Source organism: Macrotis lagotis, chromosome 7, assembly GCF_037893015.1.
Source record: "Macrotis lagotis isolate mMagLag1 chromosome 7, bilby.v1.9.chrom.fasta, whole genome shotgun sequence".
Classification (NCBI taxonomy): Eukaryota; Metazoa; Chordata; class Mammalia; order Peramelemorphia; family Peramelidae; genus Macrotis; species Macrotis lagotis.
Genome location: NC_133664.1, coordinates 57,448,560 through 57,463,430, shown reverse-complemented (window position 1 = coordinate 57,463,430; position 14,871 = coordinate 57,448,560). Strand labels below are relative to the sequence as shown.

Genomic DNA, 14,871 nt, shown 5'->3' with positions numbered 1-14,871 from the left:
TATGTTCACCTCTGTGATCAAGTCACTGAATGTCAAAGTGCATGATGAATTTATTTGAAAGGATTTTATCAAGGTCTTTATTAGTAGCTACACCATGTTGACTTAAAAGCTGTAATTATTTTAATTTGTCATCTTTTCATGCTGAGTCCTGATTAGTGTGAATAATGAATCCTGTGAAGTGATCGCATTATTTGAATTAACACCATCTAATACCATTGGCCTAGAATTAATTATCATCATTATAATTGAGTGGACTAAATTCAAATATATGTGACCATTTCATCAGACTCATATGTACCACAATGAGGATTTGGAGAAGGATTTCATGGAATCCTCTATCTGACAAGGTGGACTTAAGTTTGTTAAATGGTCATTTATAAAATTCAAACAGAATCAGGGTTGCCAGTGGCACAGTGGACAAATGTCAGGAATATCTCTTTTACAATCCCAGATCATATAGTTACTAGTTGTATGACCCTTGACAAATCACTTAAACTCTATTTGTCTCAGTTTACTCATATAAATCTAGAACATGCACCCACTCCCAAGGTTATTGTAAGGATCAAATAAGATAATAATTGTAAAGTGCTTAGCACAATACCTGGTGAAATAATGTAAGATTTCATTATTGTTGGTATTGTTGCTGTAATAGCATAATTAGAATAATCCTGACATCTATCCTGGGGGGGGCACCAGTCCAGGAGATGCCTCAAGGGATATATTCCAAGGACCAGAGTGTTCTTGTCTTACTTTCCAGGGTAGAGGTGATTAATCTGCAATGCATGAACTTGTTTTTAAACAATTGAATAATTGTATTCCAATATAATTAGTTTCCTTTTTAATCCTACATATTTAAAAGCATTATTCTGAGGAGTCCATAGGCTTCACCAGACTACCCAAGAGAAGGGAAACAGAAAAAAATAGATTTTTATTCCGAGACTGTCATACCAAGCACTATGCCAAGTCTTTATGAATATGAACTCATTTATTCTCACACAAATCCTGGGAAGGAGGTGCTAATATTATCTCCATTTTAAAGTTGAGGAAACTCAGGCAGACAGATTTGAACTTTTCATTCTAATTTAAATCCCAGTACACTATTCACTGTGCCAACTAGTTTCCAGAGTGATCTAAGGCCCCATTCTGAAGAGAAAGTCCATCTCCAAAAGAAAAATTATGGAATAATGTGTAAATTTCTTTGAGAAATAAAAGGGACACCCATGTGAAGCCTTAAGGCTGAAGGAAAAGAATTCCTGAGAAGTCATGAAATGTGAAAACAAGACACGGGGACTTTGACACTCCCATTCATAAAATGAATTATTCTGTAACTTTCAAGGTAAAAATGGAACAAAGTACAGGGAGCAATTGTGATAGAAATTAACTGCCATTGAGATATGCTCATTTTATATTCAGCCAATGAAGCAAGAACTAATTATATGAAATATCAAATAATTATAATGAACAATATAGGAATTGTCCTCAAATAATATTTTAGTTATTATATTATTAGCAATGTGAATAATTCTCACATTCAGCAAACCTTAAATTAGTTTTATAAATGTTCATTTTACAAAAGCCAACCCCAAGGCTTGGAAGAAAAATTATTCTCATTCTAAAGAAAACATTTGAAAAGTTCCATTCATCATCTTTATTAAAAATAAAAAACTGTTAGTCACAGAAATCAAGTTTAATGGCACATGCTGTTACAAGTAATAAAAGAGTACTTGAAACAGCATCCATCAAAACATATAAATTAATTGTTCAAATATGTAAGCAGTGCAATTCCATAAAAGGAGGATAATGTAGAATAGTGAAAAATTGACTGGGCTTGGAGCTGAGTTCTGGTTTCTACATCTTTCTTGAACAGTTATCAGCATTTGTTACCACTAACTACCTATTTATCCTCCCTGAAACTCAGTTTCCTCATCTCTAGAATAGGGATAATCACGGGTTGTTATGAAGCTTAACCATGCCAATGCATTTAAAATACTTTGCAAAACCCAAACTCTTTATGAATCTCATCTGTGATTATTACAAATTAACTGCCATTTCTACATTTATGGCAACACTGTAAAATATCTTATATCATGATAGACAGTGAATTAGAATCTCATCTTCAAATTAAAAATAGGAAAATTTAAATTTAGAAACATTCTCATTTTTTCTCTATTATTAAGGATTCTTCTCCCTGTCCCCTATGAAGGACAGAAAGAAAAATGTCTAAAATAAACTATCCAATGATATAGGGGAAAGGATTTGGGGGGGGGGGTGCAAGGCAAATGGGGTTAAGGGCTTGCCCAAGGTCACACAGCTAAATAATTATTAAGTATCTGAGACTGGATTTGAACTCAATTTCTCCTGACTCCAGGGTCCATGCTCTATCCAACTGCACCACCTAACTTCCCTCTGGGGGAAAGGATTTTCAATTTTTCTTCAATCTTAAAATTTTTATCATAACACAGACTGAAACACATTTATTTCTCTTTCCTTTACTTTATTTCTCATGAGGTTTTATCTTTTTGCTGGGGATGGGGTATTATGTTTACTCTTAAACAAGAATATTTTAATAATGTGTAAATAAATTAAAGATATGTTTTTTAAAATCTTAAAAATTTTGTTTATAAAACTGCATGGTAGAAATCCTTCCTTCCTTCCTCACCATCCCTCAATAAAATGCTTAGTTTTTTCCTGTGGTCTTTAAGATATAAAAATTCAAATCACTGAGAGAAATGCAATTATGGAATCACAGAACTTAGAATAGCAAAAAAAAAATTATAAAAAGTTAGAAAACTTTGTGGTTCAAAGGCAACCAGGATATCATTGGGACCAATAACCTCATTTTGAAGGTAAACAAATTGAGTCCAGTGGAGTGAATGAAGCAACTTCCTCAAGATGTCATTCTTGGACAATATACACCATTCTAGAAAAAGAATATAACGTTGTCCTTTCAGTTGTTCTCAGACCCTGAGTCTATTTTTAACCATAAGAAAGGATTCAGAACTATACAGACTAACTCTACACTGATATCACTAGCATACTCATTCTCTCATTTATCACCTAGTCCTGCCATTCTTTCTGACTTCAAATAGAAAATCATTTCTTTAGTTCAAACCTTAGGAGGCTAGAGGATAGACTTCTAATTTTGGTCATTAGGAAGATGCTTTTCTACCCTCACAAGAGATTTCTTATTTTCTCTGCAGTTAGGTTGCCTATAAATATAAAATTTACAAAGGCTGTATGTCCCATTCATCTTAGCACCATATTAATTTCAGTTTTGTTTATATGCTTCATAAATCTGCCATTTTAAACCTATTCTCATAAAGGAAATATTCAGCAAATATTTAAAGTAATTGTGCTATAAAACATGCCTGATGGACCAATTATGAAGATTACAAAATAACTATCAATGCAAACTTTCAGATTTTATATTCCTAAATTTTATGATGCCATTCCAATGTTCACTGAACAAAGCTTCCGAAGTAACTAGTTAGGTGTGGATGGAAATGTCAAAATCAGAATGAAGTAAGTGGAAGAAAAGAAAAGTGCAAAAAATAAAAAGGCATTAGAGCCAAGAACCAAAGTCTACATTATGTCATTTTACCTGGAGTGCATACAACCCTTGAGCCTCAAAAAAAAAAGAAAGAAAGAAAAGGAAAGTCACTTTTTAGATCCTTTTTCTTTTGAAATGTAAAGGGAAAATTGTCCCATTTTCCCAAGTCTCATATGACTTCTGAGAACTGGTTTGCACAATGGATAAAGGAATAACCTTGGAGTCAGAAAGACCTGAGTATTATAAGTCTTGCTCCTTGTAAACATTTACTACATGCCCAAAAGTAAATTTTTTCTCAATGCCAGCAGATAGTTGTCTGAGACTCTTAAGTGATAGAGAAATGACCCTCTGAATTAGAAGGAATTTCAGTGGAAGGAATTTCTATAATTTGAATTCACAAATAAATGAAGTCACATTTCTGTACCTTCTTCCCCCTTCCTCATATACTTTTGTACCTAAAAAAAGAAAAAGAAAAGAAATTTCCCCTCAGTTTACATGGAGTAACCAACAGACTCAAAGGAACTTGAAATAAGTCATAGAATAAGTAGAATAGTATCTGTTTTCAATGACAACAGTGAGTAAAAACAGTTGAAATACTCATAAAAGTCATACAGGGATGAAGTAATATGACAAAATCTATAGCCTAAAGCCAAGGTCACACCTTTAAAAGGTTTGGAGTTAGAAATATGTATTCCATTGTTACTGGAATCTGGTTAAGTTCAGATAACAGCAAGGAAATACTGTTTCTCAGAAACCTTTGAACCTGATTGTTTCTATATGGAGTAGAACCTATTTTTAATCAAACCAATATTATACTAAACACAGTCTTTAAAAGGATTGACAAGGCAAATGTAGGCAAGAGGAAACATTGAAACTAGGTCTCATTTCTAAAGTGCTAATAAGAAAGAATACTGACTGTGGGCAGAGAAGACCTGACTTTTGAGTCCTATTCCTAACCAGCTTTATCACTTGGGACAAATTATAATCTCTCTCAAATGCAGTCTCTTCCTCTCTAAAGTGGAAATAACAGTGGTCACAGTCTGGCTAAGAGTGAAATCTAACTGAAATAATGTATGCAAAGTGTCCTGAAAACAATGAAGTGCTATAGAAGTGTTTATTATTTTTATTGCTGTTGTTTTTGTAGTTCCTATTGTTCTGCATTTACATTCAATGGAATTGAGTTAGAAATGACCATGTGACAAGTTGCTACCCTACTACATTTATTCCTGCTTAGTTTTCAGAAAACTAGGACTCAAGAGGATAAAATTATTGGTTTTTTTGGTAAGTGAACAAGTGAACTAGCATGCAAATCTCTTCCCTGGGCTTATTATGAAAGAAAAATCCATTAAGAGGGATTGTAATTATTAATATTATTATTTATTTACCTTCAAGAAAAAATATACAATTTGACTATATAAAACTTAAGAAGTTTTTGTATAAACAAATTAAATTAACTTAAGATTTAAAGAAGGAAACAGTTAACTGAGGGAAGGAGAAATCGTTGCAAAGAATTCCTCTGATAAAGGCCTCATTTCCAATAAACATAAGGAAACGATTTAAATTTATAAGGGCAAGAGTCATTCCTCAATTAATAAGTGGTCTAAACCAATATATTAAACAGGCAATCATCAGAGGGAAGAAATTCAGTCTATCTATGCCAAATTAAAAAAAAATTGTCCTTAATTGTTATTAAAAAGAAAATAAACCAATTCTACTTCATATTCAGAAGATTGTACAAGATGACCAAGAAGGGGAAAATGACAAATTTCAGAATGGCTATCAGATAACAGGCACATTCACTATTAATGAGCCTATGAATGAATACAAACATTAAGGAAAAATTTGAAATTATATACAATGTGCTATTAAAAAGTTAATGAAAATTATTTTTGACCCAGTTATACAACTGTTAGTGCTTTATCAAAAGAAATCAAACAAATTAAAAGTTCCATATATATGAAAATATTAATAGCAGTTCTTTTATGGAACTTTTTTTGTGGACAAAAGAAAATCTTGGAAATGAAAGGATGTCTTTCAACTGAGGAATTTCTGGACAAATTATGTAGGAAGATATAACATGATGACTAGAATTACATATGAGAACCTTGCAATTGTTCATAAATGAAAAGATGAAAAATTCCTAAACTATTAATACATATCTAAAAATAAGAGAATTCCTCAAATAATCTGCACTGAAAGACCATCATCACAAATAATACTTTTGCCAATAATCATCCAAAAATAATACTGATCCATAAAAAAATCTAAGAAGAAAATTTTTCCTAGATGCCATCATATCAAATACTCATGATATCCAAGTAACATGAAACAAAATGTTCTCAAAATATAAAGACCAATTATAGAAATAGAGAATAGACTTGTGTTTGTTTTCCTAGGAAACTACAAATCAGTTCAATCAATAAATATTTATTAAGTGCCTACCATGTGCTAAATGCTGGGGATATAATGAGACAAAAGACAGTTCCTTGGAGCTTACTTGAAGATAAGGAAAACAGTGTACATCAATATTTAAAAAAAAAAACCTGTGGTCTTAAGTGAGTTGTCTAGAGCCCTAATGGCCTAGATGACAGACAGACCCTGGGTCAAGGTCAGAGGAGGATCTTTAATGCAGGTCATCTTGGCTCTAAACCAAACACTATACCATTATATAGGAAATAAGTATGAATTAAGATTCTAATCTAATTCCTTTAAGTTCAAAGGTAGAATTCTTTATAAAAGCCATGTTGTCTCATCAGAACCTCAACTTTGGATCCCAAGAAACTTAATGACTTTCATTCCTCATAATCAAAATATGTTATTGGTTTTTTCTGATATCAACTTCTTGATTCTATGAATAACTGAAAATATAATGTTATAATAAAAATAATTCTGTTTTTTTAAAAAATTCTTTGACCAAAGGATATGAAAAGGTAGTTTTCAGATGAAGAAATAAAAGTTATCTATAGCCATATGAAAAAAATTCTCTAATGTCTAATGGTCCAGTGTCTAACAGATACTATTTAGAAAAATGTAATTTAAAATAACTCTTATGTAACATCTCACATCTATCAGATTGACTTATATAATGGAAAAGGGAAATAATTAGTGTTAGAGAGGATGTGGAAAAACTGGGACACCAATACATTGTTGGTGCTGATCCAACCATTATGGAGAGCAATTTGGAATTATGCCACAAGGGTTTTAAAACTGTGCATACCCTTAGATCTAGCACTACCACTACTTGGTTTACATCCCAAGGAGATAAAAAAAAGAGGGGGAGACCCATATGTTCAAAACTATTCATAACAGATTTTTCATAGTGGCAAAAAACTGGAAATTAAGGAAATGTCCATCAATTGGGGAATGGTTGAAAAAGTTGCAGTATATGGATATAATGAAATGTTATTGCTTAAAGAAATGATAAGCAGGCAAACTTCAGGAAAACCTGGAAAGATTTACAAGAACTGATGCTGAATGAAATGAGCAGAACCAAGTGAACATTTTATACCTTACCAGCAACATTGTAATTTGTATAGATCAACTATGACAGATTTAATTTTCAGCAACAACATTGATCAAAGACAATTCTAAAGAACCTGTGATAGAAAATGTCATCTACATTAGAGAAAGAAATATGGAATCTGGATGCAGATCAAAGTATGTTATTTTTACCTTTTTAAATTTGTTTTTTTCTTTTTTTGCTTTTTTCCTTCTTGAGGTTTTGCCCACTTTATTCTGATTCTGATTCTTCTCTCACAGAATGCCTCATATGGAAATATGTACAGGATTATTGTACATGTGTGATCTATATTTAGTATCCTTGGGTAGCATTGGGAGGGAGAAAATTTTACAAAAATAAATGTTGAAAATTATCTTTGAATAATAAATAGAAATTAAAATAATTTTAAAATAAAAATAAAATTAATTAAAATTAAATTAAATTCTTTGACCACTACTGTCCCAGACAATGTCCTAATTAATTTTGAGAGAAGGGGTGCAATAAGAAATTAATATTTTATTTCAGTATATTATTTAAGTATTTTATATATGGTAGTTCTTTTTATTAAAGCTTCAAAAAATACAACTTTATAAATTTAACCAATAAATAGTCATCTGTCTTATATTATTTAGGAACAATCCTACCAGAAAGTACCAGGATGTTCTATGGGAAAATATTTCTCTAGGGAAAACTAAAGAAAGCACTATTTTATGTAGCTCTGATAAAGTCTGGAAAGATATGTTTACAACTTTGTGTGCCTTCTAATTACTTTGTTGTAAACATCCATGGACACATCAGTAGATTAAAAATGGTGTCAGAATTGAACTCACACTCAACTGACTCTAAAATTTTATTAGCTTGATATATAAGCATTGGAACAAACAAAGGAGAAGGGAGATAAAACACGCAGAATTCCAATTGTCTAGTAAACAATGGACTATCTCTTTGATGAATCATAGAATACCATCTAATCACTGGAATGTCTTACAGGTAATCAGTAGCATAAATATTATAGAATACAACATAAAGATGAATGCTTAAAGATTGAGGAAGCTAACACAATGTTTAAAAATGTGCCAAAGAAAAAGAGGTCCTCTAACAAACACAATTCAGAGTCAATATAGGTTGTTTATTATTCCTACATCCTTGCTCCCAAATTTCCTGCTGTTTCCCATCTGCCACCACCACATATCTATACTATTCTATCACCATGGCTGTCCAAATGGGCCATGGCAGAAACACAGAAGACTAATTAAAAGTGTCATGAAATGAAGACAGACAGAGGGCAAGGAGATGAGCTGTACTGGAGCTAAACACATCAAAAAAGGTAATAGGACTACTTGAGTGATCAGTAACCAACACTGAATAATTATCTTTATCTGGACACTGCCTTCAATACTAACCAATAGAAATAAAGAATAAAACTAGTTAAAAATCAACTGTTCATGCTCTTCTGTTGAAAGAGAATCAAAACCAATGGCCATTTTCTTGATGAGAAAAAGAGAGTTTTGGGGGTAGATTGATCAGACCAAGAATAAACACAAAACTTTTTCATTTATTCATTCAGTTTACGGTCTTTTACAGTCAAGCTATTTAAAAATTCCAGTTCTAAAAAGTTGAGTTTTAAACTTTGATTTATTAACAAATTGCATATAGCCAATATTAATATACATTAAGGTTTAAAAAGTGTTTCATAGACATTTGTCTCATTTGGAGTCTCACAGTCTCACAAGAAGGTGGTATATCTTCACTTTCAAAAAAAGGAAATAAAAGTTCAGACAGGTTAAGCATCTTGTCCAGAGTCACATAGTTACAAATATCTGAAGTAATTTCAAACCCATGTCTTCCCCACTTCCTTCAATCTATCCACTAAGCAAAATTGTATATTAGTACCAAAATGCCCTAGAAGTCATTTCAGTGTATTCCAATATTTTTTCAAAATACTTCAACTTTTCTTATTGTGAACTTCCCTATAAAAACTGAATATACTTAACACAGGATTATTGAATAAGAAACAATGCAATTCTGTTATCTATAACTTTTAAAGAAACATATCCATATAATATTTAACAAGGTAGCAACATATCTATTTCTACCCTTCTTTAGTTTGCTTCTGTTTATTTTTAAGTCTTTTTGAATGTTCTTTTTGCTTTGTACATACCAACTAACCTATTTCCAAAGTCCCAGAATAATCCCTCTTCTGTAATAAGTATGTATAATCCAAAAAGAAAATCAACACATTTATCCATGTCTAAGAATGTATTCTTTATAGTACAATTCTAGCACTTTATATCTATCAAGCAGTATAAGATCTGCTTTTTTATCAATCTTTGGACCTTAGATTTTGATTACTCTTGAATTAAAACCCCAAAGGTCTTGGGTATGCAAATACAGACTAAACAGCTGTTACTGACATTCTTTTCATTATCTGAAGCAGAATCCATGAATATTTCTAATTGTACAATATTTTAATGAATGTATAATCTCAGAGAGCTATATATATGTCATTCAGTAATGTCTGCTGCAGGATACTCTGTATTCATTGAAGTAATACATTGGAATTAAATCAGTCCCACATAATCAAATGGATGTTTTAGTAGTGATTCTATTTAGAATTGAACTACATTAGGAATCAATAACCAGGTGGTACAGTGGAACTTAAATGAGGAAAACTCATCTTCCTGAGTTCAAATCTAGCCTCAGACACATGCTGTGTGACCCTGAATATGTCACTTTACCCTACTTGCCTCAGTTTCCTCATCTGTAAAATGAGTTGCAAAAGGAAATTGCAAATCACTTCAGTAGCATTGCAAAAACAAACAAAAACAAAAAATGGTAACAAATAGTCAGAAACAACTGAAAAAAAATGACTGAACAACAGCAGTACGACTGGAGTCATTTAGATAAAATAGAGGAGCAATAGAATCATGGACCAAGAAAACTGAAGAGAACTAGCATTCTCTGGACCAGTTTCTTCCATCCAATTCAGTAAACATTTATAAAACACATATTGTTTAGAATGTAATATGCTAGGCACAGGAGATATAAAGAAAAAATTAATGTCTATGCATTCAAGAACCTTATATACTACTGAGGTAAAACAACATGAACCCAGATATACATATAATTATAGTGTTATACATAAGGCAATTTCAAGAGTGTAAGAACACTAAGAATTCACATTAAAAGGAAATGCAGTGGAAGTAGGAAAGGCCTCTTTTTAGGAGATAGCATCCGGAACGTGTTTTAAAATTCCAAGAGGCAGCAAAAGAGGGAGAAATATATTTTAGACATGGGTGACTTCTGTGCAAGGGCAAATTAAATGAGAAAGGGAAGATCAAGTATGAGAAACAGCTAAAAGGAAAGAAAGTGAAGGACTATATAAAATGACTGGAAAGGTAACTGCCTATAAGATTATGAAGAACCAGCCTAAAGATGTGTTATCCTAGAACCAACAAGAAGCCAATGAAAGTTTCTGAGCAGCAGAACTGCACAGCTAAAAATGTGTAATTCAGAATGACAATTTTATGGATAAGGACACAAGTTGCAGAGTAATTTTCTAATGTCACAAAATTAAATAATATCAAAATTATATTAGAATCAGTCGGGATAATTTATATATTGCATATGTTTTGTTATTTATATATTTCAACTCATAATGTACTAGCCAATCAGGATAAAAAAATCCTTGCTATTTAAGAATAAGAGAAAAAACAGATATATTTCAGTTAAAACTTCAAACTAAAGGACTAAATTACTTCTCATAATTTACATGTTATCATAAATAGCCATTAGATTTCATATTTCTAGCAAATTGAGAGCTAGAAATAATAGAATAAATCCACTTTGACATCACCTGGCCCCTGTAATTATTAAAAGTATTATCTACTTAGGAAGAGAACAATGAGTCTCAGACTCATTTTATTTTTCTCCTTTTGGCACTATTTTAACACAACGATTCCCTTCATTTAAAAATGTTTAACTATAATTGGAAAGTCTTAATTGAATGTGCTTTAATCACAATGATTTGGTTTGTTTCCAATTCCATATTGTACAAAAATCAATATGATGCTTTAGTTACTTTGCATTGAGTTTTAGTAGATTTCAAATATTGACAGATCTTTATTTTAAACATTTTAATAGATTTTCATCCTTGACTTTCAAAACTTATGAAAGCACTGATTATATGTTAAACCATATGAGCAATATTTTTGAGCAAAGGCAAAAATAACTCCATAAGGTTGATCATTCAAAAATTTTCTATGAAAATTAAGAAATAATTTTGTGAATGGAAAAACATATCCTGACCAATTCATGTTTATTTAACAACAAAACAACTTAGAGAGGAAACATCAATTTTGTTCATTAGAGGTAAACTGGAAAAGAATACTTGCTTTCTAATCTACATTTCTGTTGATTCACAATGGATTCAAACGAATACTTTAAAATAAATATGCTGTTTTCAGAAATATTGGGGCTTAAATAGAGACATATAGAATAGTAGGGTGTGCAGAATAATGGATCTGGAGTCAAAAAAATATGCTAAATCCAAATTCTACCTGGGATATTTGTTAATTGTGAGTCTTTAGGTAAAGTTCCTCAAACTCTCAAGCTCAATCACTCAAATAGATCTTTAATTACATTCAATAGAAAGTTTTCATCACCCATCCTATATGCTTTTTGTAGAATCCTTCCATTAAGTATTTCCAGAGAATGCACTTAATCCAGTGGAACCTTTCAGCGAGTTATCCTGACATTGTGAAGATATCAGGGAAGCACATTAGCTGCTGATCTGCCACCTACTAGCTGATCAGCCCATCTTCTCTTCCTATGAGATATCTTTTACTTCTATTCTTCTTTGAATTATATGTTGCCGCTTCTTAACGTCTGCTATGGGTGTATCCAAGGTCCTCATTAAGGTATTCCTTTTTAATTGTAGCATTCTGTGTCTTGCTTCCACAAGCCGGGGTTTGGAAGGTCTTAAAAAAATGGCCTAGTCTTTTTCAGGAAACTTAGGGTTATTAAAAAAAAAACTTACAATTTCTTTTCCTGTTTAACACTGGTCCCAACTTGTTATTAATATTCCTACTGATGGAGAAGTTTTATAGGTTTCCTAGCAAAAAAAAAAAAATGTTAAAATAGGATAAAAAGACAGCTATCTTCTAGTTAGTCTTTCCTATGTAAGGTATTTAGTCAAAACTCTTTTAAATGATTACAGACCTCAAAAAGAGGGAGATCTGCAAGGTTCTGAGATTTGATGTGTTCAATAGCACATCATCCTTTTGAACCAGAAACATATGGAGCCACTTCCCCAGGAATAACTAGACCATGCACTGGGTCTCCTCGAACAGTGTGGCAAACAATAATGGTAAATTTATAATTCCTAGTTGTCTGCCTTGCCTCACTCAGATTTATATTCATCAAATAGAACTTTTGATTGGTACCATCTCTGTACCTTCCAAGGAACCTGAAGAGATTTTGATATAGGAATGAGAAACGATGTTTTGACCAAAAGACAAAAGGTTTTTCATAATCCAACAAGCTCAATAGAATCTTCTATTTTCTAGATCTTTTATAAAATTGTGAAATGATAAAGATGTGATCCATTGATAAATACTACTTGAGAATTTTTTTCCCTCCCTACTAGCATTCTCATTAGAATGTATAAATGAATCTCAAAGATCTTTTGTGGATGGGAGAGAAGGCATGAATATCAGTGGCTATTGATGTTTTCTCACTCTCCTTTTATCTTAACTATTCCTTTTGTTATCTCCTCCACCCTCATATAACTTATCTATCAATCCTGTATATTCTTATAACTTGTACACTTTCAGCTAAGAACTTTCTGTCTGTCTCTCTCTTTCATTCTTTCACTCTCACTTTAGTCCTCTCAGTTTATTCCCACATATACATGTATGTAATAAATATTATATACATATTGTATATTGCATCTATTTATATACAGAGGTAATACAGTAGAGAATGTATATAATATTTTACATATTTCAATCCATCTGATTTACCCAAATCTGCTTTGTTCTCTTTTTTTACCCTCATTTTTAACCTTCCTTCTAAGTTTGTCTTAGACTGTAGTGCTGTGCTGCAATTTTCTTGACTTTACTGCCCTTGATAAAAAAAAAAACCTAACTTGTTATAAAGGTCTGCAAGTCTTTTTCTGTTTTCTTCTGTCTTTTTTCATCCTTCCATTTTCATCCTTAAATGCCCATGGAATGTCTTTGGATGTCTTACCATGTTTTCTTTAAACTGCATTGACTCTCCTCTATGCCTCTCTGCCTTCGGAGACAACATTGCTGATAATAACACTTATAGTACCTCATGTCGTAAGGTCATCAGGATATAAAGCCTTTTGCAAACTTTAAAATACTGTAGAAATATCAGATATAATTAAATGTAAATAACTAAATTTATTTAGTCTCAGTCACTGTTTACTATCATGAAATATCTTTAAAGGAAGCTAAAAGTTAATGAATTTAACCTTTTATATAGACCATCAAATTTAGAAATGACACAATTCAAGAGGGAAGGAACTCTAAAAAGAAACAGTGAAGAGAAGGAAAAAGAGGCAAGAAGCTAATGCGAGAAGAGTAACTACAGACCATGCAAAATGGAGAAGAATTTTGATTGGTTTTTTTTTTGAAAGATGGTGAATATTTGAATATAAGATGCAAAAAGTAGATGACATGAACTGAAATCAAAACAACCTTAAGGGGCGGCTAGGTGGCGCAGTGGATACAGCACCAGCGCTGGAGTCAGGAGTACCTGAGTTCAAATCCGGTCTCAGACACTTAATAATTACCTAGCTGTGTGGCCTTGGGCAAGCCACTTAACCCCATTTTCCTTGCAAAAAAAAAAAAAAAAACGTTAAAAAAAACAGCCTTAAGTTACTACAGGTTTAAGAATGTGGTTATTGATCACTACTTTTTTAAAAAAATAGTTTAACAGGGCAGTTAGGTGGCACAGTGGATAGAGTATGGACCCTGGACTCAGGAGGTCCTGATTTCAAATCTGACCTCAGACATTTATTAATTACATAGTTATGTGGTCTAGGGCAAGTCATTTAATCCCATTGCCTTGCAAAAACAAAAAACAAAAAAATAGCTTAGTAATGAAAGTTACAACCAATCAGGCAGCCTCTACTTCAATAAAAGTGTTTAAAAATGATTCTCTTCACTGAATCAGAGAAGAAATTTTATTAATTTTGAAAAACTGTATCTTTCTTAAACCATGAATAAACATCACTCTCCTTTGTTTTAAGAAAGAAATTCTTAGAATACCCTCCCCGACAATATATCAAAAATCAGGGTAAAATTTATTAATTAAACATTCTTACCAGATTTACTTCCATTGTGACTGTGATATGGAGGTAAAGTACTAGTTATTCCATTCTTCTTAGTCCAACCCAGCTGCCTAGTGTCATCAAGTGTCATCACACAGAAGTCAACTTCAAAATCACATTTTGTGTTAGATGAACCTGATTGGAGAAGAATTTATTTCAGTATTAAAAGTTTAGTTTGGCTTTTGGCTTCTATTAGCATTAGTTTCATTAGAAACAATATTAAGGGGCTGCTAGGTGGTGCAGTGGATAGAGCACCAGCCCTGGAGTCAGGAGTGCCTGAGTTCAAATCTGACCTCAGACACTTAATAATTACCTAGCTGTATGGCCTTGGGCAAGCCACTTAACCCACCTTTTGCCTTGCAAAATCCTAAAATAATAATAGTAATAATAATAATAATATTAAACTTAATATCTATCACTTTTCATAGATCACAAAGCATTTTCTTTGCAATAATTTTTAAAAGT

At 32.1% G+C, this 14,871-nt stretch overlaps 1 protein-coding gene across 1 annotated transcript in view; it reads right to left on the bottom strand.

Moving 5' to 3' along the window:
• Positions 1–14,871, bottom strand: part of MALRD1 (MAM and LDL receptor class A domain containing 1) — an 879,021-nt gene that overhangs the window by 841,288 nt on the left and 22,862 nt on the right. Inside the window, exon 4 of the mRNA XM_074195229.1 lies at positions 14,401–14,541. Within this exon, the coding sequence (XP_074051330.1) occupies positions 14,401–14,541 (141 nt within the window). The remainder of the gene's footprint in view (positions 1–14,400; positions 14,542–14,871) is intronic.